The sequence below is a fragment of the Pseudophryne corroboree genome, chromosome 12 (genome assembly GCF_028390025.1).
Source record: "Pseudophryne corroboree isolate aPseCor3 chromosome 12, aPseCor3.hap2, whole genome shotgun sequence".
Classification (NCBI taxonomy): domain Eukaryota; kingdom Metazoa; phylum Chordata; class Amphibia; order Anura; family Myobatrachidae; genus Pseudophryne; species Pseudophryne corroboree.
In genome coordinates this window covers 171,261,050-171,282,902 of record NC_086455.1, presented here as the reverse complement: position 1 = coordinate 171,282,902, position 21,853 = coordinate 171,261,050, and the positions used below count along the sequence as shown (strand labels likewise).

At 47.8% G+C, this 21,853-nt stretch overlaps 1 protein-coding gene across 4 annotated transcripts in view; it reads left to right on the top strand.

The window, feature by feature from the left end:
• The window catches only part of LOC134981248 (TOG array regulator of axonemal microtubules protein 1-like), a 111,343-nt gene that overhangs the window by 71,727 nt on the left and 17,763 nt on the right, over positions 1-21,853 (top strand). For all 4 annotated transcript variants that reach the window (XM_063948543.1, XM_063948545.1, XM_063948542.1 and 1 more), the window contains 9 exons: positions 1,016-1,174; positions 1,456-1,554; positions 3,307-3,461; positions 3,927-4,068; positions 6,795-6,881; positions 16,743-16,878; positions 18,670-18,775; positions 20,820-21,055; positions 21,207-21,365. In XM_063948543.1, coding sequence (XP_063804613.1) covers positions 1,016-1,174; positions 1,456-1,554; positions 3,307-3,461; positions 3,927-4,068; positions 6,795-6,881; positions 16,743-16,878; positions 18,670-18,775; positions 20,820-21,055; positions 21,207-21,365 — 1,279 coding nt within the window. The remainder of the gene's footprint in view (positions 1-1,015; positions 1,175-1,455; positions 1,555-3,306; positions 3,462-3,926; positions 4,069-6,794; positions 6,882-16,742; positions 16,879-18,669; positions 18,776-20,819; positions 21,056-21,206; positions 21,366-21,853) is intronic.

Here is a 21,853-nt window from a genome sequence, read left to right as displayed (position 1 = left end):
ATCCCCAGTTTCTCCCTAAGGTGGTGTCAGTGTTTCACCTGAACCAGCTTATTGTGGTACCTGCGGCTACTAGGGACTTGGAGGACTCCAAGTTGCTAGATGTTGTCAGGGCCCTGAAAATATAGGTTTCCATGACGGCTGGAGTCAGGAAAACTGACTCGCTGTTATCCTGTATGCACCCAACAAACTGGGTGCTCTTGCTTCTAAGCAAACGATTGCTAGTTGGATGTGTAGTACAATTCAGCTTGCACATTCTGTGGCAGGCCTGCCACAGCCAAAATATGTAAATGCCCATTCCACAAGGAAGGTGGGCTCATCTTGGGCGGCTGCCCGAGGGGTCTCTGCTTTACAACTTTGCCGAGCTGATACTTGGTCAGGGGCACACCCTGACTGAGGAGGACCTGGAGTTCTCTCATTCGGTGCTGCAGAGTCATCCGCACTCTCCCGCCCGTTTGGGAGCTTTGGTATAATCCCCATGGTCCTGACGGAGTCCCCAGCATCCACTTAGGACGTTAGAGAAAATAAGAATTTACTTACCGATAATTCTATTTCTCGTAGTCCGTAGTGGATGCTGGGCGCCCATCCCAAGTGCGGATTGTCTGCAATATTTGTACATAGTTATTGTTACAAAAATCGGGTTATTATTGTTGTGAGCCATCTTTCAGAGGCTCCGCTGTTATCATACTGTTAACTGGGTTCAGATCACAGGTTGTACAGTGTGATTGGTGTGGCTGGTATGAGTCTTACCCGGGATTCAAAATCCTTCCTTATTGTGTACGCTCGTCCGGGCACAGTATCCTAACTGAGGCTTGGAGGAGGGTCATAGGGGGAGGAGCCAGTGCACACCACCTGATCCTAAAGCTTTTACTTTTGTGCCCTGTCTCCTGCGGAGCCGCTATTCCCCATGGTCCTGACGGAGTCCCCAGCATCCACTACGGACTACGAGAAATAGAATTATCGGTAAGTAAATTCTTATTATTCCAGGCCTTTTTCCCCTGTTTTCTCAATGACGCAGGATCCCCGGCCAGGGAAAAACCAGTGACCGTTATTGGACAGCGGATGAATTACAGGAATGGCACCGCGGACGCTGAGGAGGATTCTCCCAAAGAGATTACTCCTACTGTTACGAGACGTCCATCCAAGGACTTGCAGAAACCATCGAGGCCCATGAAAGGTAAGATTACCTGCGCTGTCACTAGTTACATCACACGAGAGTCCTCTCATTGCTGAGACATGCTCAGTGATCTCTGCCCATTGTGAGAGAGCTGTGTAATTATATTTGTCAGGTCTGTGTGCTTCTCAGCAAATATCTTAGATGGCCTTTAATGCTTAGAAAACAGTCAGGTGTTGCTATTTGTTAATGATGCTACATGCTGAGGTATTATAATCTGTGACCGGAACATGGTTGTTTCATTTTGTAGATTTCATTTGGTTTTTAATATACGTTGTGTTTAGGGATAACCGGATCAGCCACGAATTTCCAGCAGATTTACAACCATGACTTTGATGTGACCAATCCCTTGTCGGAGGATTCTGTGGCTGTAATTGGGAAAGGTGAGGATGGAAGGACGGGCATTGCATATGTTTTTTTATTTAGTTTTTAGTTTTTCGTTCTTAATTTTGGAAATAAAACAAATGTCACCGGAAGATGGCGTTTATTTAGTGTTCCTGCTAGGAGGCATGCATTGCCGAGACAGTGCGTTCACGCTTGCCGAAGGCGTGCACAAATAGGGGGGGTGGCCACGCCGGCGTCACTATTGGGGAGCGGTACGGCCCCCTCGACATCACTAATGAGGGTGTGCGTGCCGGACTTACCGGGGGGCAACAAGGCAGCGGGCAGGCTGTTTTTAGCAGGGTGCATGTTGCCCTTTAAAAATCAGGCAGGGCGCGGTGCCCTGCTAAAACAGCGTAGCGTGAACGCTATTGATTCCCGCCAGCAAGCTACGAAAACTTTCAGCTTTGTAATTTGCTGAATGCAAGGCAGCAATATCGGGACCTAATAATGAATGGGCCCATTGCAAAAAATGTCCCATAAGTGATGATGAATAGACCCCCTAGTGTGAGAAGCCGAGCAGGTGTGACCAGTGCCACCATGTGGGTGTGGCTAGTGTCATGTGGGCATAAACACACCCTAGATCCTGTACAACCCCAAAATCTTCTCTATGTAAAGTATCTCCCTATGTAAAATTGCATCATTTTGTGAGGCAAGTGGAATTATAATTTCAGATCTTGATTGTGTCCATCATATATAATTGGCCTACTTTTATGTGGAGGCAGGCCCGGCGCTACCCGCGCAAAAAAGGAATGCAGAGCAGGAAGGCACCTGGCAGGAAAAGTGCGCTCTCCCTGCTCTGCATCCCCGCAGCTGCGCCGCCCTGCCCACTCCGCTGCTGCTAGCTGCTTTGATACAGGCAGCAGCTCCGGCAGCTTAAAGCCCTCCCCCACCCCCTCATTCAGTGGCAGTGAACGGCCGAAAAGGGGCGGAGCGCTTGAGGGGCCTTCAACCAATGGATAAGTCAGCAGGACTAATAACGGTGCGCTGTGGCTAGCCATGGGCCAAAACGAGAAAGTAGGTGGTCTCCTCCCCTCCCTGACCTGCCCCTCCCGTCACCTCATCTTTGCATCTCTGAGCAGTGTGTGTAAGCACTGCTGTTACCGGCGGCAGGGTGCACTGACAATGGAGCAAGGCCGTGCACAACCCGGCAGGGGTGATGGTGAAGTAAGACCAGTGTTTTACCTTTACTCGGCGGTCTGCTTTGTAACTTATGCAGCTGCTAGGGCAGCTTATGCGGAGCCTTCGCAGCTGCAGATGTAATTACATGTGCGGTCAGTTGGGATCAGGGATTCTGTAGAGGTGCGTTTTCCCCCCGGAGCTTCTGACTTGCCTTATATAAAAGGGAACACAAGTTAAATATGTAAAGGGGAGGGGGGGTCACATGTTAATTATATAAAGGGTGCAAGGGGCGCAATGTGAATAAGAATGTGCTACTGTGTGGTGAAATTTGAAATGGGGGTACTGTTACATGGCCACGCCCCTTCTATGTGAGACCACACCCTTTTCTTCGACACGCACCAAAAGGTGCGTGCTGTCCCTTTGTAAAATATGGGAGAGCACAAATTTCTAGTTGGCAGGGGGGGTGCCAAACACCCTAGCACCGGCCCTATGTGGAGGCCTGGGGATTTTCATCACATTGACTTAGCTCATTATTTCTCCGTTATTAAACGCTAATCTCCGGGCATTATACTAGTTTTCCAGAAGTTCTGTCCTTAGCCACAGGAATGAGGACGCTTTGTTTTCTCTTTCAGGTGTGTTTGAAACATCCCCCTCTGCCTTCCAATCACACAGTCAGTCTTCCTTCTCCATGCCGGAGGATTCTAGTCCGGTGAAGCAGAACATTCAGCCCCCGACTGGTGTCTATGGCAGAGCAGTACAGCAGAGCAGTCCTGCCGTAGAAAGTGATGTAAGATGACCATTACCTTGGTGATGTATTTGGCTGACTCTGGCATTACAGTATCACCCTCTTCTGTTTCTCCTTCATCCACTAGGGGACACTGGAAGGCTTAAGACCGTGGGGTATAGATGGTGGTAGATGGGAGCCGGGCACTTTAAGAATTTAAATGTGTGACTGGCTCCTCCCCCTCCATCACCCTCTTCTGTTATTTGTCATTTTACTTATATATGTGGTTCTCATACTCGGCCCTCAAACTGTTCACGTTTACCAGGTCGCCCAGGTGTGCTCATTACTCACTGACGCATTTTAAAAAATCCAACAGGTGGAGATAATTATTTCACGTGTGATTCTGCCATGTGACCAGGAAAACATGAACGGTTCGGCGTCCTAAGGAGCGAACTTTAAAACCTATGACTTAAATCTTGGATCTCCGTTCTATGATGTTAAAAACTAGTTTTCATTGTATTTATGCAGGTTAGTGTCATGATGTGCACATCGGCCCGAGAGAAGATGAGGCAGAAGAGAGAACACAGCCTGAAAGAGCTGACAGAGTGCAGAGATCCGGAGCGGAAAGAGAGACTTTCTCAGACGGATCCGAGCCCTGTGTGCAGAGAATGTGAGTTGCTCTATCACACTTGTATCGTGTTTGCTCCTATAGTCACTATCCCTCAGTTACTTAGAAACATAGAATGTGACGGCAGATAAGAACCACTTGGCCCATCTAGTCTGCCCCTTTTTTTTATCCTTTAGGTAATCTCAACCCATTTGGAACCTTAATTCTTTGTAAGGATATTCATATGCCTATCCCAAGCATGTTAGCCTCTACCACCTCTGATGGGAGGCTATTCCACTTATCCACTACCCTTTCTGTGAAATAATTTTTCCTTAAATTTCCCCTGAACCTCCCCCCTCCAGTCTCAGTGTATGTCCTCGAGTTCTAATACTTCTCTTCCTTTGAAGAATGTTTCCCTCCTGAACTTTGTTAAAACCTTTGGTATATTTGAAAGTTTCTATCATGTCTCCCCTTTCCCTTCTCTCCTCCAAACTATACATGTTAAGATCTTTTAGCCTTTCCGGGTACGTTTTGTGATGTAGGCCATGCACCATTTTAGTTGCCCTTCTTTGTACACTCTCTAATGTATTTATATCCTTCTGGAGATATGGTCTCCAGAACTGGACACAGTATTCCAGATGGGGCCGCACCAATGACCTATACAGTGGCATTATCACTTCTTTTTTCCTGCTACTGATTCCTCTCCCTATGCAACCAAGCATCTGACTTGCCTTTCTCATTGCTTTGTTGCATTGCTTTCCTGCCTGTAAGTCACTTAAAATAGTGACTCCTAAATCCCTTTCAGTAGTTTCCATTATAGTACCCTTGATACTATATTTAGCCTTTGGGTTTTTGAGACCCAATTGCATGATTTTGCATTTTTTAGCATTAAACTGTAGTTGCCACGTTCTTGACCATTTTTCAAGTCTAGCTAGGTCATCAATCATTTGTTTTACACCTCCCGGTGTGTCTACCCTGTTGCATATCTTTGTATCATCTGCAAAAAGACATACCTTCCCTTCAATACCATCTGCAATGTCACCAACAAAGATATTAAAGAGACCTGGACCAAGTACAGATCCCTGGGGTACTCCACTGGTAACATTTCCCTCCATAGATTGCACTCCATTTACTACAACTGTCTGTTTCCTATCCTACTGACCATAGTTCTGCATGTTCAAGGTTCAGTGGTTCCAGTCCAGTATGGTCCAGAATTTACATTATGGGCTCTTTAGGAATCTTTAAAATACATATAATAATATGTAGATGTCAATGATGAAAGAAGAGGAATTGGGATAATGGCATGCTGACTGAAATCCCACCAGGGGTGCAGGAGGCAGCTATCCCTAATTCTCTCCCTCCCCGCAGCCTTACCCTCCCTCCCCGCAGCCCTCCCTACCCGCAGCCTTACCCTCCCTCCCCGCAGTCCTCCCTACCCGCAGCCTGACCCTCCCTCCCTGCAGCCTTACCCTCCCTCCCTGCAGCCTTACCCTCCCTCCCCGCAGCCTTACCCTCCCTCCCCGCAGCCTTACCCTCCCTCCCCGCAGCCTTACCCTCCCTCCCCGCAGCCTTACTCTCCCTCCCTGCAGCCTAACCCTCCCTCCCCCAGCATAACCCTCCAACCCCACAGCCTATCCCTCCCGCCCTGCAGCCTATCCCTCCCTCCCTGCAGCCTAACCTTCCCTCCCTGCAGCCTTCCCCTCCTTCCCCGCAGCCTTACCCTCCCTTCCCGCAGCCTAACCCTCCCTCCCCGCAGCCTATACGCTCCGACCCCGCGGCCTTACCTCCCTCTCTGCAGCCTAACCCTCCCTCCCCGCAGCCTTACCCTCCCTTCCCGCAGCCTAACCCTCCCTCCCCGCAGCCTAACCCTCCCTTCCCGCAGCCTAAACCTCCCTCCCCGCAGCCTAACTCCCCCTCCCCGCAGCCCTACCCTCCCTCCCCGCAGCCCTACCCTCCCTCCCCGCAGCCTTACCCTCCCTCCCCTCAGCCTAACCCTCCATCCCCACAGCAGCCTTACCCTCCCTCCCCGCAGCCTTATCCTCTATCCCCGCAGCCTTATCCTCTATCCCCGCAGCCTTATCCTCTATCCCCGCAGCCTTATCCTCTATCCCCGCAGCCTTATCCTCTATCCCCGCAGCCTAACCCTCCATCCCCACAGCCTTACCCTCCCTCCACGCAGCCTAACCCTCCCTCCCTGCAGCCTAACCCTCCTTCCCCGCAGCCTAACCCTCCTCTCCCCGCAGCCTAACCCTCCTCTCCCCGCAGCCTAACCCTCCTCTCCCCGCAGCCTAACCCTCCTCTCCCCGCAGCCTAACCCTCCCTCCCCGCAGCCTTACTCTCCCTCCCCGCAGCCTTACTCTCCCTCCCCGCAGCCTAACCCTCCATCCCCGCAACCTAACCCTAACCCTCCCTCACCGCAGCCTTACCCTCCCCGCAGCCTATACGCTCCGACCCCGCGGCCTAACCCTCCCTCCCCGCAGCCTAACCCTCCCTCCCCGCAACCTAACCCTCCCTCCCCGCAACTACCCACAATTACAGCCACTTTCCATCCAACTCAGAAACAGGCCCTATAGCATTCTAAAGCTATGCGGAAGTATTTTATAACCCATACAGGACATTTGTGAAATGTGTAACCCATCATAGACCAATCAGATGTTTGTATTCTCTGTACAGTGACTTCTGCAGAGATCACTTGTTCCTAGTGCACTGGATCCCAATGTACTTAGCTCAGTCTGTCCGGCCTGTTACCGGCTTCCTCTTATCTCATCGGTGTCCTGTGTCTGTTTCAGCTCGGAGACCGCGCTCAGACTGCGTGGAGATTGCAGACATTAAGCCACCGACCCTCAAGAGGGCTTCCAGCATAAAGAGATCCTCAGGTAAGCACTGCAGGAAGCATGGATTGCTCGCTCTGTATTACGCCTCCTGTCATGAGAACATCCGGCCTGAGTTACCGTACCTGACAGGAGCTAACTAACATGCAGCGTTTTCCACATGATAGTCCCAATGTTTCTAAACAGTCTTTTCATACCTTCATAGTGAGGGGGGAAAAGACGTGAGAGCCTCCGATGGTTCAACCTCAACTGAGTCAAATTATAAAGAGGTAGAGCCGGATTAAGGAGGGGTGGTGCTCTCTCAGGGGCCCCAGACTTTCATTCTGCAAGCTGTAAGTGACGCGGGAGAGAGGAGGGGAGGAGCAGCTGCAGACAGTGTAATCCTTGTAGCGTAGTATTTGGGAGGGGAGGAGGGGGTCTATAATTATTTATTTTATTATATATTAACAGTTTCTTATATAGCGCAGCAAATTCCGTTGCGCTTTACAATTTGAAATAACAATAACAAACTGGATGATAACAGTCATAGAGGTAGGAAGGCCCTGCTCTCAAGCTTACAATCTATAGGGAAATAGCACCTTTCCTTGTGTACATATGCCTATCTATTGCATAGAATGAGAAGACATGTGTGAATATGTGGACTGTACAGAGTGGATGCAATTTGATAGGAAGGTTTATGAAAGTTATCTGGGCGGTTCTGGAATTTGATACGCTTGCCTAAAGAGGTGAGTTTTCAGGGAACGCTTGAAGGTTTGGAGACTAGAGGAGAGTCTTATTGTGCATGGTAGGGCATTCCACAGAGTGGGTGCAGCCCGATGAAAGTCCTGCAGTCGTGAGTGGGATCGAGTAATGAGTGTGGATGAGAGACGCAGATCTTGTGAAGAGCGAAGAGGTCGGGTTGGGAGATATTTTGTGATAAGCGAAGTGATGTACGTTGGTGTAGTTTGGTTAATGGCCTTGTGTGTGAGTAAAAGTATTTTATATTGAATGCGGTAGAGTACAGGTAACCAATGGAGGGACTGACAGAGTGGATCTGCAGACGATGAACGTCTAGCGAGGAAGATAAGCCTCACCGCTGCATTCAGAATGGATTGTAGTGGTGAGAGTCTTGTTTTGGGAAGACCAGTTAGGAGACTATTGCAATAATCAATGCGGGAGATAATGAGAGCGTGGATTAGAGTTTTAGCAGTGTCTTGTGTAAGATATGGTCGTATTTTGGATATGTTTTTTCTCTATCGTCCTAGTGGATGCTGGGGTTCCTGAAAGGACCATGGGGAATAGCGGCTCCGCAGGAGACAGGGCACAAAAAGTAAAGCTTTTTCCGATCAGGTGGTGTGCACTGGCTCCTCCCCCTATGACCCTCCTCCAGACTCCAGTTAGATTTTTGTGCCCGGCCGAGAAGGGTGCAATCTAGGTGGCTCTCCTAAAGAGCTGCTTAGAGAAAGTTTAGCTAGGTTTTTTATTTTACAGTGATTCCTGCTGGCAACAGGATCACTGCAGCGAGGGACTGAGGGGAGAAGGAGTCAACTCACCTGCGTGCAGGATGGATTGGTTTCTTGGCTACTGGACATCAAGCTCCAGAGGGACGATCACAGGTACAGCCTGGATGGTCACCGGAGCCACGCCGCCGGCCCCCTTGCAGATGCTGAAATCAGAAGAGGTCCAGAATCGGCGGCTGAAGACTCCTGCAGTCTTCTAAAGGTAGCGCACAGCACTGCAGCTGTGCGCCATTTTCCTCTCAGCACACTTCACACGGCAGTCACTGAGGGTGCAGGGCGCTGGGAGGGGGGCGCCCTGGGAGGCAAATGAGTACCTATAAAGGCTAAAAATACCTCACATATAGCCCTAGAGGCTATATGGAGATATTTAACCCCTGCCTAATTTTTCTAAATAGCGGGAGACGAGCCCGCCGGAAAAGGGGCGGGGCCTATCTCCTCAGCACACGGCGCCATTTCCTCTCACAGCTCCGCTGGTCAGGACGGCTCCCAAGTCTCTCCCCTGCACTGCACTACAGAAACAGGGTAAAACAGAGAGGGGGGGGCACATTTATGGCGATATTTTGATATAACAAAGCAGCTATAAGGGAGCACTTATTATAAGGCTATCCCTGATATATATATAGCGCTTTTGGTGTGTGCTGGCAAACTCTCCCTCTGTCTCCCCAAAGGGCTAGTGGGTCCTGTCTTCGTTAGGAGCATTCCCTGTGTGTCTGCTGTGTGTCGGTACGTGTGTGTCGACATGTATGAGGACGATATTGGTGTGGAGGCGGAGCAATTGCCAAATATGAGGATGTCACCCCCTAGGGAGTCGACACCAGAATGGATGCCTTTATTTATGGAACTACGGGATAGTGTCAACACGCTAAAGCAGTCGTTTGACGACATGAGACGGCCGGACAATCAATTAGTGCCTGTCCAGGCGACTCAAACACCGTCAGGGGCTGTGAAACGCCCTTTGCCTCAGTCGGTCGACACAGACCCAGACACAGGCGATGACTCCAGTGGTGACGGTGACGAATCAACCGTATTTTCCAGTAGGGCCACACGTTATATGATTTTGGCAATGAAGGAGGCGTTACATTTAGCTGATACTACAGGTACCACTAAACAGGGTATTATGTGGGGTATGAAAAAACTACCTATAGTTTTTCCTGAATCAGAAGAACTAAATGACGTGTGTAATGAAGCGTGGGTTGCCCCTGATAAAAAGCTGATAATTTCAAAGAAATTATTGGCATTATACCCTTTCCCGCCAGAGGTTAGGGAGCGCTGGGAAACACCTCCTAGGGTGGACAAGGCGCTAACACGCTTATCTAAACAAGTGGCGTTACCCTCTCCTGAGACGGCCGCACTTAAAGATCCATCAGATAGGAGGATGGAAAATATCCAAAAAAGTATATACACACATGCAGGTGTTATACTACGACCAGCTGTAGCGACTGCCTGGATGGGCAGTGCGGGGGTAGTTTGGTCAGAATCCCTGATTGAAAATATTGATACCCTGGACAGGGACAATATTTTACTGTCGTTAGAACAAATAAAGGATGCATTTCTTTATATGCGTGATGCACAGAGGGATATATGCACACTGGCATCACGGGTAAGTGCTATGTCCATTTCGGCCAGAAGAGCTTTATGGACGCGACAGTGGACAGGCGATGCGGATTCAAAACGGCATATGGAAGTTTTGCCGTATAAAGGGGAGGAGTTATTTGGAGTCGGTCTATCAGATTTGGTGGCCACGGCTACAGCCGGGAAATCCACCTTTCTACCTCAAGTCACTCCCCAACAGAAAAAGGCACCGACTTTTCAACCGCAGCCCTTTCGTTCCTTTAAAAATAAGAGAGCAAAGGGCTATTCATATCTGCCACGAGGCAAAGGTCGAGGGAAGAGACAGCAACACGCAGCTCCTTCCCAGGATCAGAAGCCCTCCCCGGCTTCTACAAAAGCCTCAGCATGACGCTGGGGCTTCTCAAGCGGACTCGGGGACGGTGGGGGGTCGTCTCAAAAATTACAGCGCGCAGTGGGCTCACTCGCAAGTAGATCCCTGGATCCTGCAGATAATATCTCAGGGATACAGGTTGGAATTAGAGACAGATCCACCTCGCCGTTTCCTGAAGTCTGCTTTACCAACGTCCCCCTCCGAAAGGGAGACGGTTTTGGAAGCCATTCACAAGCTGTACTCTCAGCAGGTGATAGTCAAGGTACCTCTTCTGCAACAAGGGAAGGGGTATTATTCCACTCTTTTTGTGGTACCGAAGCCGGATGGCTCGGTAAGGCCTATTCTAAATCTGAAGTCCTTGAACCTGTACATAAAGAAGTTCAAGTTCAAAATGGAGTCACTCAGAGCAGTGATAGCGAACCTGGAAGAGGGGGACTTTATGGTATCCTTGGACATCAAGGATGCGTATCTCCACGTTCCAATTTACCCCTCACACCAGGGGTACCTCAGGTTCGTTGTACAAAACTGTCACTATCAGTTTCAGACGCTGCCGTTCGGATTGTCCACGGCACCTCGGATCTTTACAAAGGTAATGGCCGAGATGATGATTCTTCTTCGAAGAAAAGGCGTATTAATTATCCCATACTTGGACGATCTCCTAATAAGGGCGAGGTCCAGAGAACAGCTAGAGATGGGATTAGCACTGTCTCAAGAAGTGCTAAAACAGCACGGGTGGATTCTGAATATTCCAAAATCCCAGTTAATGCCGACAACTCATCTGCTGTTCCTAGGGATGATTCTGGACACGGTTCAGAAAAAGGTTTTTCTCCCGGAGGAAAAAGCCAAGGAGTTATCCGAGCTTGTCAGGAACCTCCTAAAACCAGGAAAGGTGTCTGTACATCAATGCACAAGAGTCCTGGGAAAAATGGTGGCTTCTTACGAAGCAATTCCATTCGGCAGATTCCACGCAAGAATTTTCCAAAGGGATCTGTTGAACAAATGGTCAGGGTCGCATCTTCAGATGCACCTGCGGATAACCCTGTCTCCAAGGACAAGGGTGTCTCTTCTGTGGTGGTTGCAGAGTGCTCATCTATTGGAGGGCCGCAGATTCGGCATACAGGATTGGATCCTGGTGACCACGGACGCCAGCCTGAGAGGCTGGGGAGCAGTCACACAAGGAAGAAACTTCCAGGGAGTATGGACGAGCCTGGAAACGTCTCTTCACATAAACATTCTGGAACTAAGAGCAATATACAATGCTCTAAGCCAGGCAGAACCTCTGCTTCAGGGAAAACCGGTGTTGATCCAGTCGGACAACATCACGGCAGTCGCCCATGTGAACAGACAGGGCGGCACAAGAAGCAGGAGTGCAATGGCAGAAGCTGCAAGGATTCTTCGCTGGGCAGAGAATCATGTGATAGCACTGTCAGCAGTGTTCATCCCGGGAGTGGACAACTGGGAAGCAGACTTCCTCAGCAGACACGATCTTCACCCGGGAGAGTGGGGACTTCATCCAGAAGTCTTCCACATGCTGGTAACCCGTTGGGAAAGACCAATGGTGGACATGATGGCGTCTCGCCTCAACAAAAAACTGGACAGGTATTGCGCCAGGTCAAGAGATCCGCAGGCAATAGCTGTGGACGCGCTGGTAACGCCTTGGGTGTACCAGTCGGTGTATGTGTTTCCTCCTCTGCCTCTCATACCAAAAGTATTGAGAATTATACGGCAAAGAGGCGTAAGAACGATACTAGTGGTTCCGGATTGGCCAAGAAGGACTTGGTACCCGGAACTTCAAGAGATGATCACGGAAGATCCGTGGCCTCTACCTCTAAGGAGGGACTTGCTTCAGCAGGGTCCCTGTCTGTTTCAAGACTTACCGCGGCTGCGTTTGACGGCATGGCGGTTGAACGCCGGATCCTAAAGGAAAAAGGCATGCCGGAAGAAGTCATTCCTACTTTGATTAAAGCAAGGAAGGAAGTAACCGTGCAACATTATCACCGAATTTGGCGAAAATATGTTGCGTGGTGCGAAGATCGGAGTGCTCCGACGGAGGAATTTCAACTGGGTCGATTCCTACATTTCCTGCAATCAGGATTGTCAATGGGTCTCAAATTGGGATCTATTAAGGTTCAAATTTCGGCCCTGTCGATTTTCTTTCAAAAAGAATTGGCTTCAGTCCCTGAAGTCCAGACCTTTGTTAAGGGAGTGCTGCATATACAGCCTCCTGTGGTGCCTCCAGTGGCACCGTGGGATCTCAATGTGGTTTTGGATTTCCTAAAATCTCATTGGTTTGAACCACTAAAAAAGGTGGATTTGAAATATCTCACATGGAAAGTGACCATGCTTCTAGCCCTGGCTTCTGCCAGGAGAGTGTCAGAATTGGCAGCTTTATCTTACAAAAGCCCATATCTGATTTTCCATTCGGACAGGGCAGAACTGCGGACTCGTCCGCATTTTCTCCCTAAGGTGGTGTCAGCATTTCATCTGAACCAGCCTATTGTAGTGCCTGCGGCTACAAGTGACTTGGAGGACTCCAAGTTACTGGACGTTGTCAGAGCATTAAAAATATATATTGCAAGGACAGCTGGAGTCAGAAAATCTGACTCGTTGTTTATATTGTATGCACCCAACAAGATGGGTGCTCCGGCGTCTAAGCAGACGATTGCTCGTTGGATCTGTAGCACAATCCAACTTGCACATTCTGTGGCAGGCCTGCCACAGCCTAAATCTGTAAAGGCCCACTCCACAAGGAAGGTGGGCTCATCTTGGGCGGCTGCCCGAGGGGTCTCGGCATTACAACTTTGCCGAGCAGCTACGTGGTCAGGGGAGAACACGTTTGTAAAATTTTACAAATTTGATACTCTGGCTCAGGAGGACCTGGAGTTCTCTCATTCGGTGCTGCAGAGTCATCCGCACTCTCCCGCCCGTTTGGGAGCTTTGGTATAATCCCCATGGTCCTTTCAGGAACCCCAGCATCCACTAGGACGATAGAGAAAATAAGATTTTACTTACCGATAAATCTATTTCTCGGAGTCCGTAGTGGATGCTGGGCGCCCATCCCAAGTGCGGATTATCTGCATAAATTGTACATAGTTATTGTTAACTAATTCGGGTTATTGTTGAAGGAAGCCATCTTTCAGAGGCTCCGCTGTTATCATACTGTTAACTGGGTTTAGATCACAAGTTGTACGGTGTGATTGGTGTGGCTGGTATGAGTCTTACCCGGGATTCAAAATCCTCCCTTATTGTGTACGCTCGTCCGGGCACAGTACCTAACTGGAGTCTGGAGGAGGGTCATAGGGGGAGGAGCCAGTGCACACCACCTGATCGGAAAAAGCTTTACTTTTTGTGCCCTGTCTCCTGCGGAGCCGCTATTCCCCATGGTCCTTTCAGGAACCCCAGCATCCACTACGGACTCCGAGAAATAGATTTATCGGTAAGTAAAATCTTATTTTAGATGCATGTAACATGATCTTGAGACAAATTGAATGTGGGGAACAAAGGACAGATCAGAGTCAAGGATGACACCTAGGCAGCGAGCTTGTGGGGTAGGGTAGATAGTCGAGTTTTCAACAGTGATAGAGATATCAGGTTGGTACCTACTATTGGCCGGTGGAAATATAATTAACTCTGTCTTTGAAATATTCAGTTTGAGGTGGCGAGATGTCATCCAGGATGAGATGGCAGAAAGGCATTCAGTGACACGGTCCAGTACAGATAGAGACAAGTCAGGGGAGGATAGGTAGATATGAGTATCATCTGCGTACAGATGATACTGAAAACCAAAAGAGCTGATTAGTTTACCAAGAGATGAGGTATAGATAGAGAAAATCAGAGGACCTAAGACTGAGCCTTGCGGTACTCCAACTGAAAGAGGTAGCGAAGAGGAGGTAGATTCAGAGAAGCGAACACTGAAGGAGCGATTAGATAGGTAGGATAGGAACCAAGAAAGGGCTGTGTCCTGAAGACCTAGGGATTGTAGTGTCTGTATGAGAAGAGAGTGGTCAACAGTGTCACATGCAGCAGATAGATCTAGAAGAATAAGTAGTGAGTAGTGGCCTTTAGACTTTGTAGTGACCAAATCATTAACCACTTTAGTCAGTGCCGTCTCTGTGGAATGTTGGGAACGGAAGCCTGACTGAAGTGGGTCCAACAAAGTGTATGAGTTAAGAAAGTGTGTGAGTCGAGTGTAGGCAAGTCTCTCAAGTAGCTTAGAGAGACAAGGGAGCTGAGAGATAGGGCGGTAGTTTGAGAGAGCATTAGGGTCAGAATTTAGTTTTTTTTAAATGGGAGTAATCACTGCATGCTTGAAGAGTGAAGGAAAAATACCAGTAGAGAGAGAGAGAGATTACAGATGTTAGTTAAGGTAGGGATGAGCACCAGAGACAGAGCTTTACTTATTTGTGAGGGTAAAGGATCAAGAGGAGAGGTAGTAGAGAAGCAGGATGAGAGGAGTGATGATACTTCATCTTCATTTGTGGGATCAAATGAAGAAAGAGTGCCAGAGGGTTCAGGTACAGAACGGAGCAGGTTACTGGCTGCCGAAGAGCATACCATTTCATCTCGGATCTTATCAATCTTCTCCTTGAAGTAGGAAGCAAGATCCTGTACTGTGATAGTGGCTGGTGGGGTAGGTGAGGGAGGATTCAGAAGTGATTTAAATGTATTAAAGAGTCGTTTGGGGTTAGAGGCTTGAGCAGAGATAAGAGTTTGGAAATATGTTTGTTTGGCAGTGTCCAGGGCATTTCTATAAGAGTGGTAGACAGTCTTATATGTGAGGAAGTCACTTGAAATACGAGATTTATGCCACTGACGTTCAAGTTTACGTGTGAGTTTTTGTAGTTGTCTTGTTAGTTTGGAGTGCCATGGTTGACATCTAGGCCTACGTGGAGTGTGATGGGTAGCTGGAGCCACTTCATCAAGGGCTAGTTCTAGAGTCTCTTTCAGGTGCGATACAGCCATTTCAGGAGAGGTGAATGCAGAAATAGGTGAAAGCAGTTGTTGGAGTGAAGTGGAAAGTTCTTGAAGATTAAATGTGTTAATATTTCTGCGGGTTTGAGGAAGATTGGAGAACTTCAGCAACACAGGGTTTGAAATAACAGAGGAGAGCATGCAGGTGATAAGGTTGTGATCTGAGAGGGGGAAAGGAGTGTTAGTGAGTTCAGAGACGGAGCATAAGCTGGTGAATAATAGATCAAGGCAGTGGCCCTCCTGATGAGTAGAGGAGACAGTCCATTGGGAGAGGCCGAGAGAGGAGGTTAGAGAGAGTAGTTTGGAGGCGTGAGCAGCAGATTTTGGACAATCAATAGCAATATTGAAATCACCCATGATAATGGTGGAGATGTCAGAGGATAGGAAGTGAGGGAGCCAGGCAGAAAGATCTTCCAGAAATTGTTTTGGATGCCCAGGTGGGTGGTAGATAGCTGCAACACGCAGAGAGAAAGGAGAGTAAACCCTAATGGAATGTACTTCAAATGATGTAAATGTGAGTGATGGAACCTGTGGTAGAACTGTATAAGCCAGTGGTTTCCAAACTTTTTTGAATCACGGCACCCTAGAATATCAGAATTTTTTTCACGGCACCCCTAGGCCAAAAATTTCTTATTGAGAAATTTAGAAAGAAATATTACATTAAGTAGATTGCGTTTATATGTCATCCTTAGGGTCAGGTGTGTGGTGAGGGACAAGATTTGCTTCTGTTTAGCCACATATTTTATGACTGGCAGCCACCAGCACTGGTTTTGTCTATTATATTGACCATGAATAATTTTAATTGGTCCTGGACCGCCAACCCAGGGCACCCTTGCAAGTGTCCCGAGGCACCCCAGGGAGCCACGGCACACAGTTTGGGAACCTCTGGTATATGCAAAAGATTGGGAAAGTAAAAGTCCAACTCCTTCTCCTTTATGGTTATCGGCAGTCTATAAGTGTGTATATGTGTGTGACTGTATGCATGTGACTATGTATGTATACGTGTTGCTATGTATGCATGCATACCCCACCAACTGCCTGATTTTTTGTCAGCATAGTCCCGATTTACAGACACTGTCCCGCCATCACACCACAGGCTGCAGTGTCCTGCAGGTGGCAAGCTGTGTAGGGAACTTACTCAACTGCGGCGTGAGACTTGGAGGAGCCCATCAGCTGGGGAAGTGCTGGACATACTCCATCCAGTCATCCAAGTCAGTTGTAGGAGATTAGAATAATTACAACACATCCAAATATAGCAATTTCCTTCTACTTTGTATCCCTGCAGACATGACACCGAATACATTTAAACCTTAGTTATATGAAATAACAGTAAGCCCGTGCTGCGATCTATATTGATTTTTTTTTTCTTATTCGTTGGATCCCTATTCCCCTAGACTTGTGAGCTAACAATCCCCTGCATCTCTGTTTGTAAATGAACGAACCTTAGGTTTGACAGTGTCTGACGCGTATAACACCTGTCTGTGTTGTCCCCAGCACCACGAAGCTCATTCAAAGACCGATCCTCCGCCAGCCGTAGCTCTGAGGTCACTGACCCATCTGTGCCCAGAGAGCTGCCCAGACCGGACCTGTCTCTCGCTGAGGCATTTAAATTGTTGTGTAATGATGACTGGTAAGCACGGTCTCCATTGCTGCTTCTATTATATGTTTCATGTCAGTGTCCTGCCGTTCTTTATTAATAAATACTGCGTCCGTTAATATTTCTATATCAGCTGTTTTACTATTACACTCACTGCGAACGCACAACTCTATATACGGCAATAGTCTGTAATCGAGTTGTTATGTCAGATTAGCGGTAAGTCATTATGTGTTGCGCAGTGGCCACAGTTACATCTATGCTTTAGTTAACAAATAACTAAAGGGCCCCATACACTACAACGATATGTCTGAGGCTGAAGTCGGAGGTGATTTCACTTGAACTCTCCCGGGAGTGGTTCCATACGATTCCATACGATTTGGTACATTTTGCATGCGATATATCGTATGCGATCCCAGCCATGCCTGCGGGAACCGACATATCACGAGTGCAGCACTAACGATCTAGGGGAGCCGGTCCGACCCTCACTGGAACGCGCATCAGATCGGATCAGAAACACATCCAAAATGCCCGATTCCACCCGATATATCGGCCCATATGCCCAAAATTGGATGAGGCATTATCGTTCTAGTGTATGGGGCCCTTAATATTTTAAAAATAAAAAAAACATTGGGGTAAATTTAGTAAGGTGGGAGATTTTTTAGAACTGCTCATAGCAACCAATCAGATTCTACTTAACATTTATCTAGCTGCTTCTAGAAAAGAATAGAGTCTACAGTAGTTGCTATCGGCAACATCGCCAGTTCTAAAAAAAAAAACTCCCACCTTAGTAAAATGACCCCGTTGTAACTGGATGACATGTTCCTTTTACAGTTAGCAGTAAGTAAAGCAATACATAGAAGAGGGTTTCTCATCTATGATCCTCAAGTACCCCCCAAACAGGTCATGTTCTGGGGATTCCTCTCGGAGGGAGCAGGTGGGACAGTTCCTAAACTGTGCAGGTAACATAAAGGAGAATGCCACCCAAAGCTAAGGTCACCTTCCTGCCCTCCTCAGACACTGCAACGCCTCTAACATCCAACCACAAGACCCGTCTCTCCTGGAAGGAGGCCCTGTGAGGGTCCCATTGGACAGAAGTCCTAGTTTGAGACCCTTTCTAATCTTTAAGATTGAGGTCTTCAGGCTGTAATAATCCATTAGTTCACATGTTTAATGTGAGGGAAATCCACAAAACATGACCTGTTGGTGGACCACGAGTTCTGTTTATTAGAAATCAGGATGGCTTCCCATCAGGAGGGCCAGTTCGAGCTTTTATCATTTATTACATTGTCTAATTAACTCTGTGGGGGCGATTCAGTTGTAGTTTGGGTGCCTGCCACTAGAGGGCACCTGCGGGCAGCAATTCAATTATTCTGGAGTGAGTGCAGCAGGCACTGTCATTTCTGCTCGCAGCCTCCAGAGGTGGTGAGCAGAAGTGTGCCAAAAGTGTCCCGTTTGGACGCCCCAAACAGCACTTTTCACTTTGTGATGGTTTTGGGTGCCTTAGAAGTAATGGGCACCCAATTGGAGCAACAATTGAATTGCTCCGACGGGCGCCTATTACGTTGGGCGCCCAAATAAACAATTGAACTGCCCCCCTGTAGGTCTGTCTGTCCCAGCATTTCAAAGTTGAAAAGTCGTATTAAAAATTCATGAACTAGCAGCAAAGTAATAGAATGGATATACTTCTCAGAACATCTGTACTTTTTAAGGGCTTTAAAACTGAGGGTTACAGTGTTGTGTGTTGCCCATATAACAGTAATACATGATAACGATTTGCTGACCAAGCCTTCTCAATGTACTCAAAGTGTTTATAAATGTTCTCAGGGAGAAAAAGATAGAGGGTCTGGCCTTGGTGCGGTCTCTGGCTATGTTCCATTCCGATGTTCTTCTGGAGAGACTTCATGACCTCAGCGTTGCACTGATACAAGAGGTAGATATGTTCTGTAGATGTTTGGTGTATTTTCTGTTTGTGTGGAGAAAAGCTGCTTTGGTCATTGTAGCACAAGTACATTAAATGTTGCTGGTTCTTATTGTCCATCACTCACCTAGGTCCATCTCCCCAAGTTATAATCAGTCAATATTTCATGTAATGCAGATGCTGCACCTGCACAAGCATTATCTTAATCCCCCTCCCTGGAGTAGAAGAGTCATTCCTACAGCTCTAGAGAACTGTAGAAAATCCTTTCTATAGCCGGGTACACACTGGAGCAATATCGGGAAGATTTGCCTAGTGTGTGTTGGTGATTTGTGCACTCCCGTGGTCGCATGCAACGTCATCCGGTTGGCCATGCTGCACGGTCAACTGGACGATTTGGCATGCGATCCGCTGTATGCTAATGAAGGACGGAACGAAATATATAGTAACAGTTTCTGAGGTGGAAAAAAGACAATTTGTCCATCGAGTTCAACCTGTTAGTGTCTCCTACACTGTAATATGTTTAAGACTAATTTTAGCTGTGGTGAATGTTTAACCTTAAACTAAAATACTCCTTTGGTTTTTTTTATTTTTTATTTTATTACTGCAGTGCATGATTTACCCACCGCAACCCTGGATATCATTATCCAATAAGAATTTATCTAGCCCATTCTTAAAGGTGTTGACCGAGTCCGCAGTTACTACTCTCTCAGGCAGGGAATTCCAAACACGTATTGTCCTTACTGTGAAGAAACCTTTCCGTCTCTGTGTGCGACATCTCCTCTCCTCTAACCTAAGCGAGTGTCCACATGTAGCGTGTTCCGGCATTCAGGCTCCCAATTGTCAGCTGCTCCTGGCTTAAGTTTATCTGTATCTGCTGCTCTTCCCATGGGAGCTGCTGCCACCTACTGGAATAAAGGGGAAGATTTATTAAACCGTGCTTAAGGTTCTTTATTTGCAGGGTTTTTCAGGGTGAAGCGGGACCTAATTTCCGGTGAATTTACTATCCTAAGCTTGTACATTATGGGAGCGCGTTATCACACCCCTCTATTGATACGCGTCCCCTATAACGTGCGCCTGCTTTGGCCGCAGTCAGTTCTTCCGCGCATGCGCCGTCCAGTAACTCCCAGCGTGCAGTTCGGGAGTTAGGCTGGCGCATGCACGGAATGAATGTGTGGACGCCGGGAATGTGCTGTGTCTGCTGTGTGTGAGGTGAGCTGTGGCGCGTGACCCACTGTAAAGATATCATTAAAGTTGAGATCACAAAAAAAGAAAAGGACAGTAGCTGCTAAAAGCCAGCCGCAGCGCCGGGTCCGGACGGCGAATATGCAGAAGGCAGGAGACACTAATGTTCGGACAGAACGAACGTTAGAAAGTCAGGTATGTCAGCGGGGATCTGTCTAAAACATAGAGGCGCCAAAACGGCTGTGACAGGATACTGCCGCAGTTAGGAAGAGCGCATCGCCAGGTACATACATCAGGGGAAGCGCTATCTGCGGCACATAACGTGTACAGATAGCGCATTACCCCTTAAAGAAGATTAATAAATCTACCCCAAAATCACTAATGCAGAGTCTAAACGTAGGGTAACTTCATCACTAAATTATCAGGCAAAATTGTGTTGTCCAGCGTCGGCTCCTACCTTGGCAGCTTGGGGGGGGTCTGTAAATATATGCATGGATAGGAACCTTGTAGGGGCTGCCCTATAGCAGGGGAGTGGCTACAATTTACAGCGCTGTCTAATATGGTGGTCCCATGGGGAGCTGCTGTCTTGCCAGCATGTGATTAGCGCTTCCAGTGGATGGTGGTGGCGGGTGAATTGTCATAATCGTACGTAATGACCCATTTATTGTTCTGTACAACTCAACGCATTAAATATTGTGACTTCTATCAAAAAGCTTTTTGCTGCGTGTTCATTTGTCTCCTAAAACATCACGGGTTACGTGTGAAGGATTCCATCTCCAACGTGGAGTTATTCTGTAACATAGCATGAATTATTTTGTTGTGTTCAGTCTGTAGTAAAAAGAATCATTTATTTACACTTTATTCTTTCATTTAGGTGAAGAACTTGCGTTCCAGCGTTTCCCGGGCAGCAATTGGCTGTTTAGGAGACATGTTCGTACACCTGAAGAAGAACATGGACAACGAACTGGACAATTGTGCACGCGTCCTCCTTTCCAAGGCGGCAGAATCGAATCTCTTCATGCGGGAAGATGTGGACAAGGCGCTAGATGCGATGGTACAGAATGTGACGCCGGTACGGGCTCTCACCTCCCTCATAAACGGAGGGCTCAGGTAATGTTACACTGGGTAACCTTCCACTTCTATGCCTAGATTTACATTATTTGTTGTAAACGTATCCATTCTTTTTATAGCTATACAGTATACATTACTCTTATGTTGGTCATTTGCTTGGTGCTTATGTGTCTCCATGTGTTACCTGCAGCCACCTGAACACCGCAGTAAAAAGATGTACGGCACAACACATGTGTGATCTGGTGGAGAGGATGGGACCGGGGCGGATTCTGTCCGGAATAAAGGACATCACAGACAAGACTCTTCCTGCTATAACAAAATGTGCACAGGATAGTTCTCAGGAAACCAGGTAAGTGGTTTCCTAATTGTTTTCAGTTCGCATTCTCTTTCATTATCCCGGTATGTCTCTATACCCAGTATCTCGCTAGTCCTCTTGAGGATACGGGTCCATAGCGTATAGAACGTATGCCCATTAAATAATTTCAGGTCTTTTATGCTTCTCCGCTCCTACCTCCCCGTCCTGCAGGGGATTCAGGGTTGATTTTTAGGTTAGGCTGCCTGAGCAGACGGGATGTTGTTGTTTTAATTTGCCTCCACTGCATCGGTTACATATGGCAGACAGTCTCACTTAGCTGCTGTCTTGGTAGACACCTCCTGTAATCCCTGCCGATGTGAGATGTCTCTTGGGATGATTTCACTGCCAACTCTGGTTGTCCTGCGTTGCAATGTTTGGCTAAGTTGGTAGAATTTTTCCCCTTAGAGAGGATTCTGGAGACCTCCTCACTGGCTAAGTTAGAGTAATGCCTGAGTTGTGTGTTGGTCCGTTCCAGAAGAGAG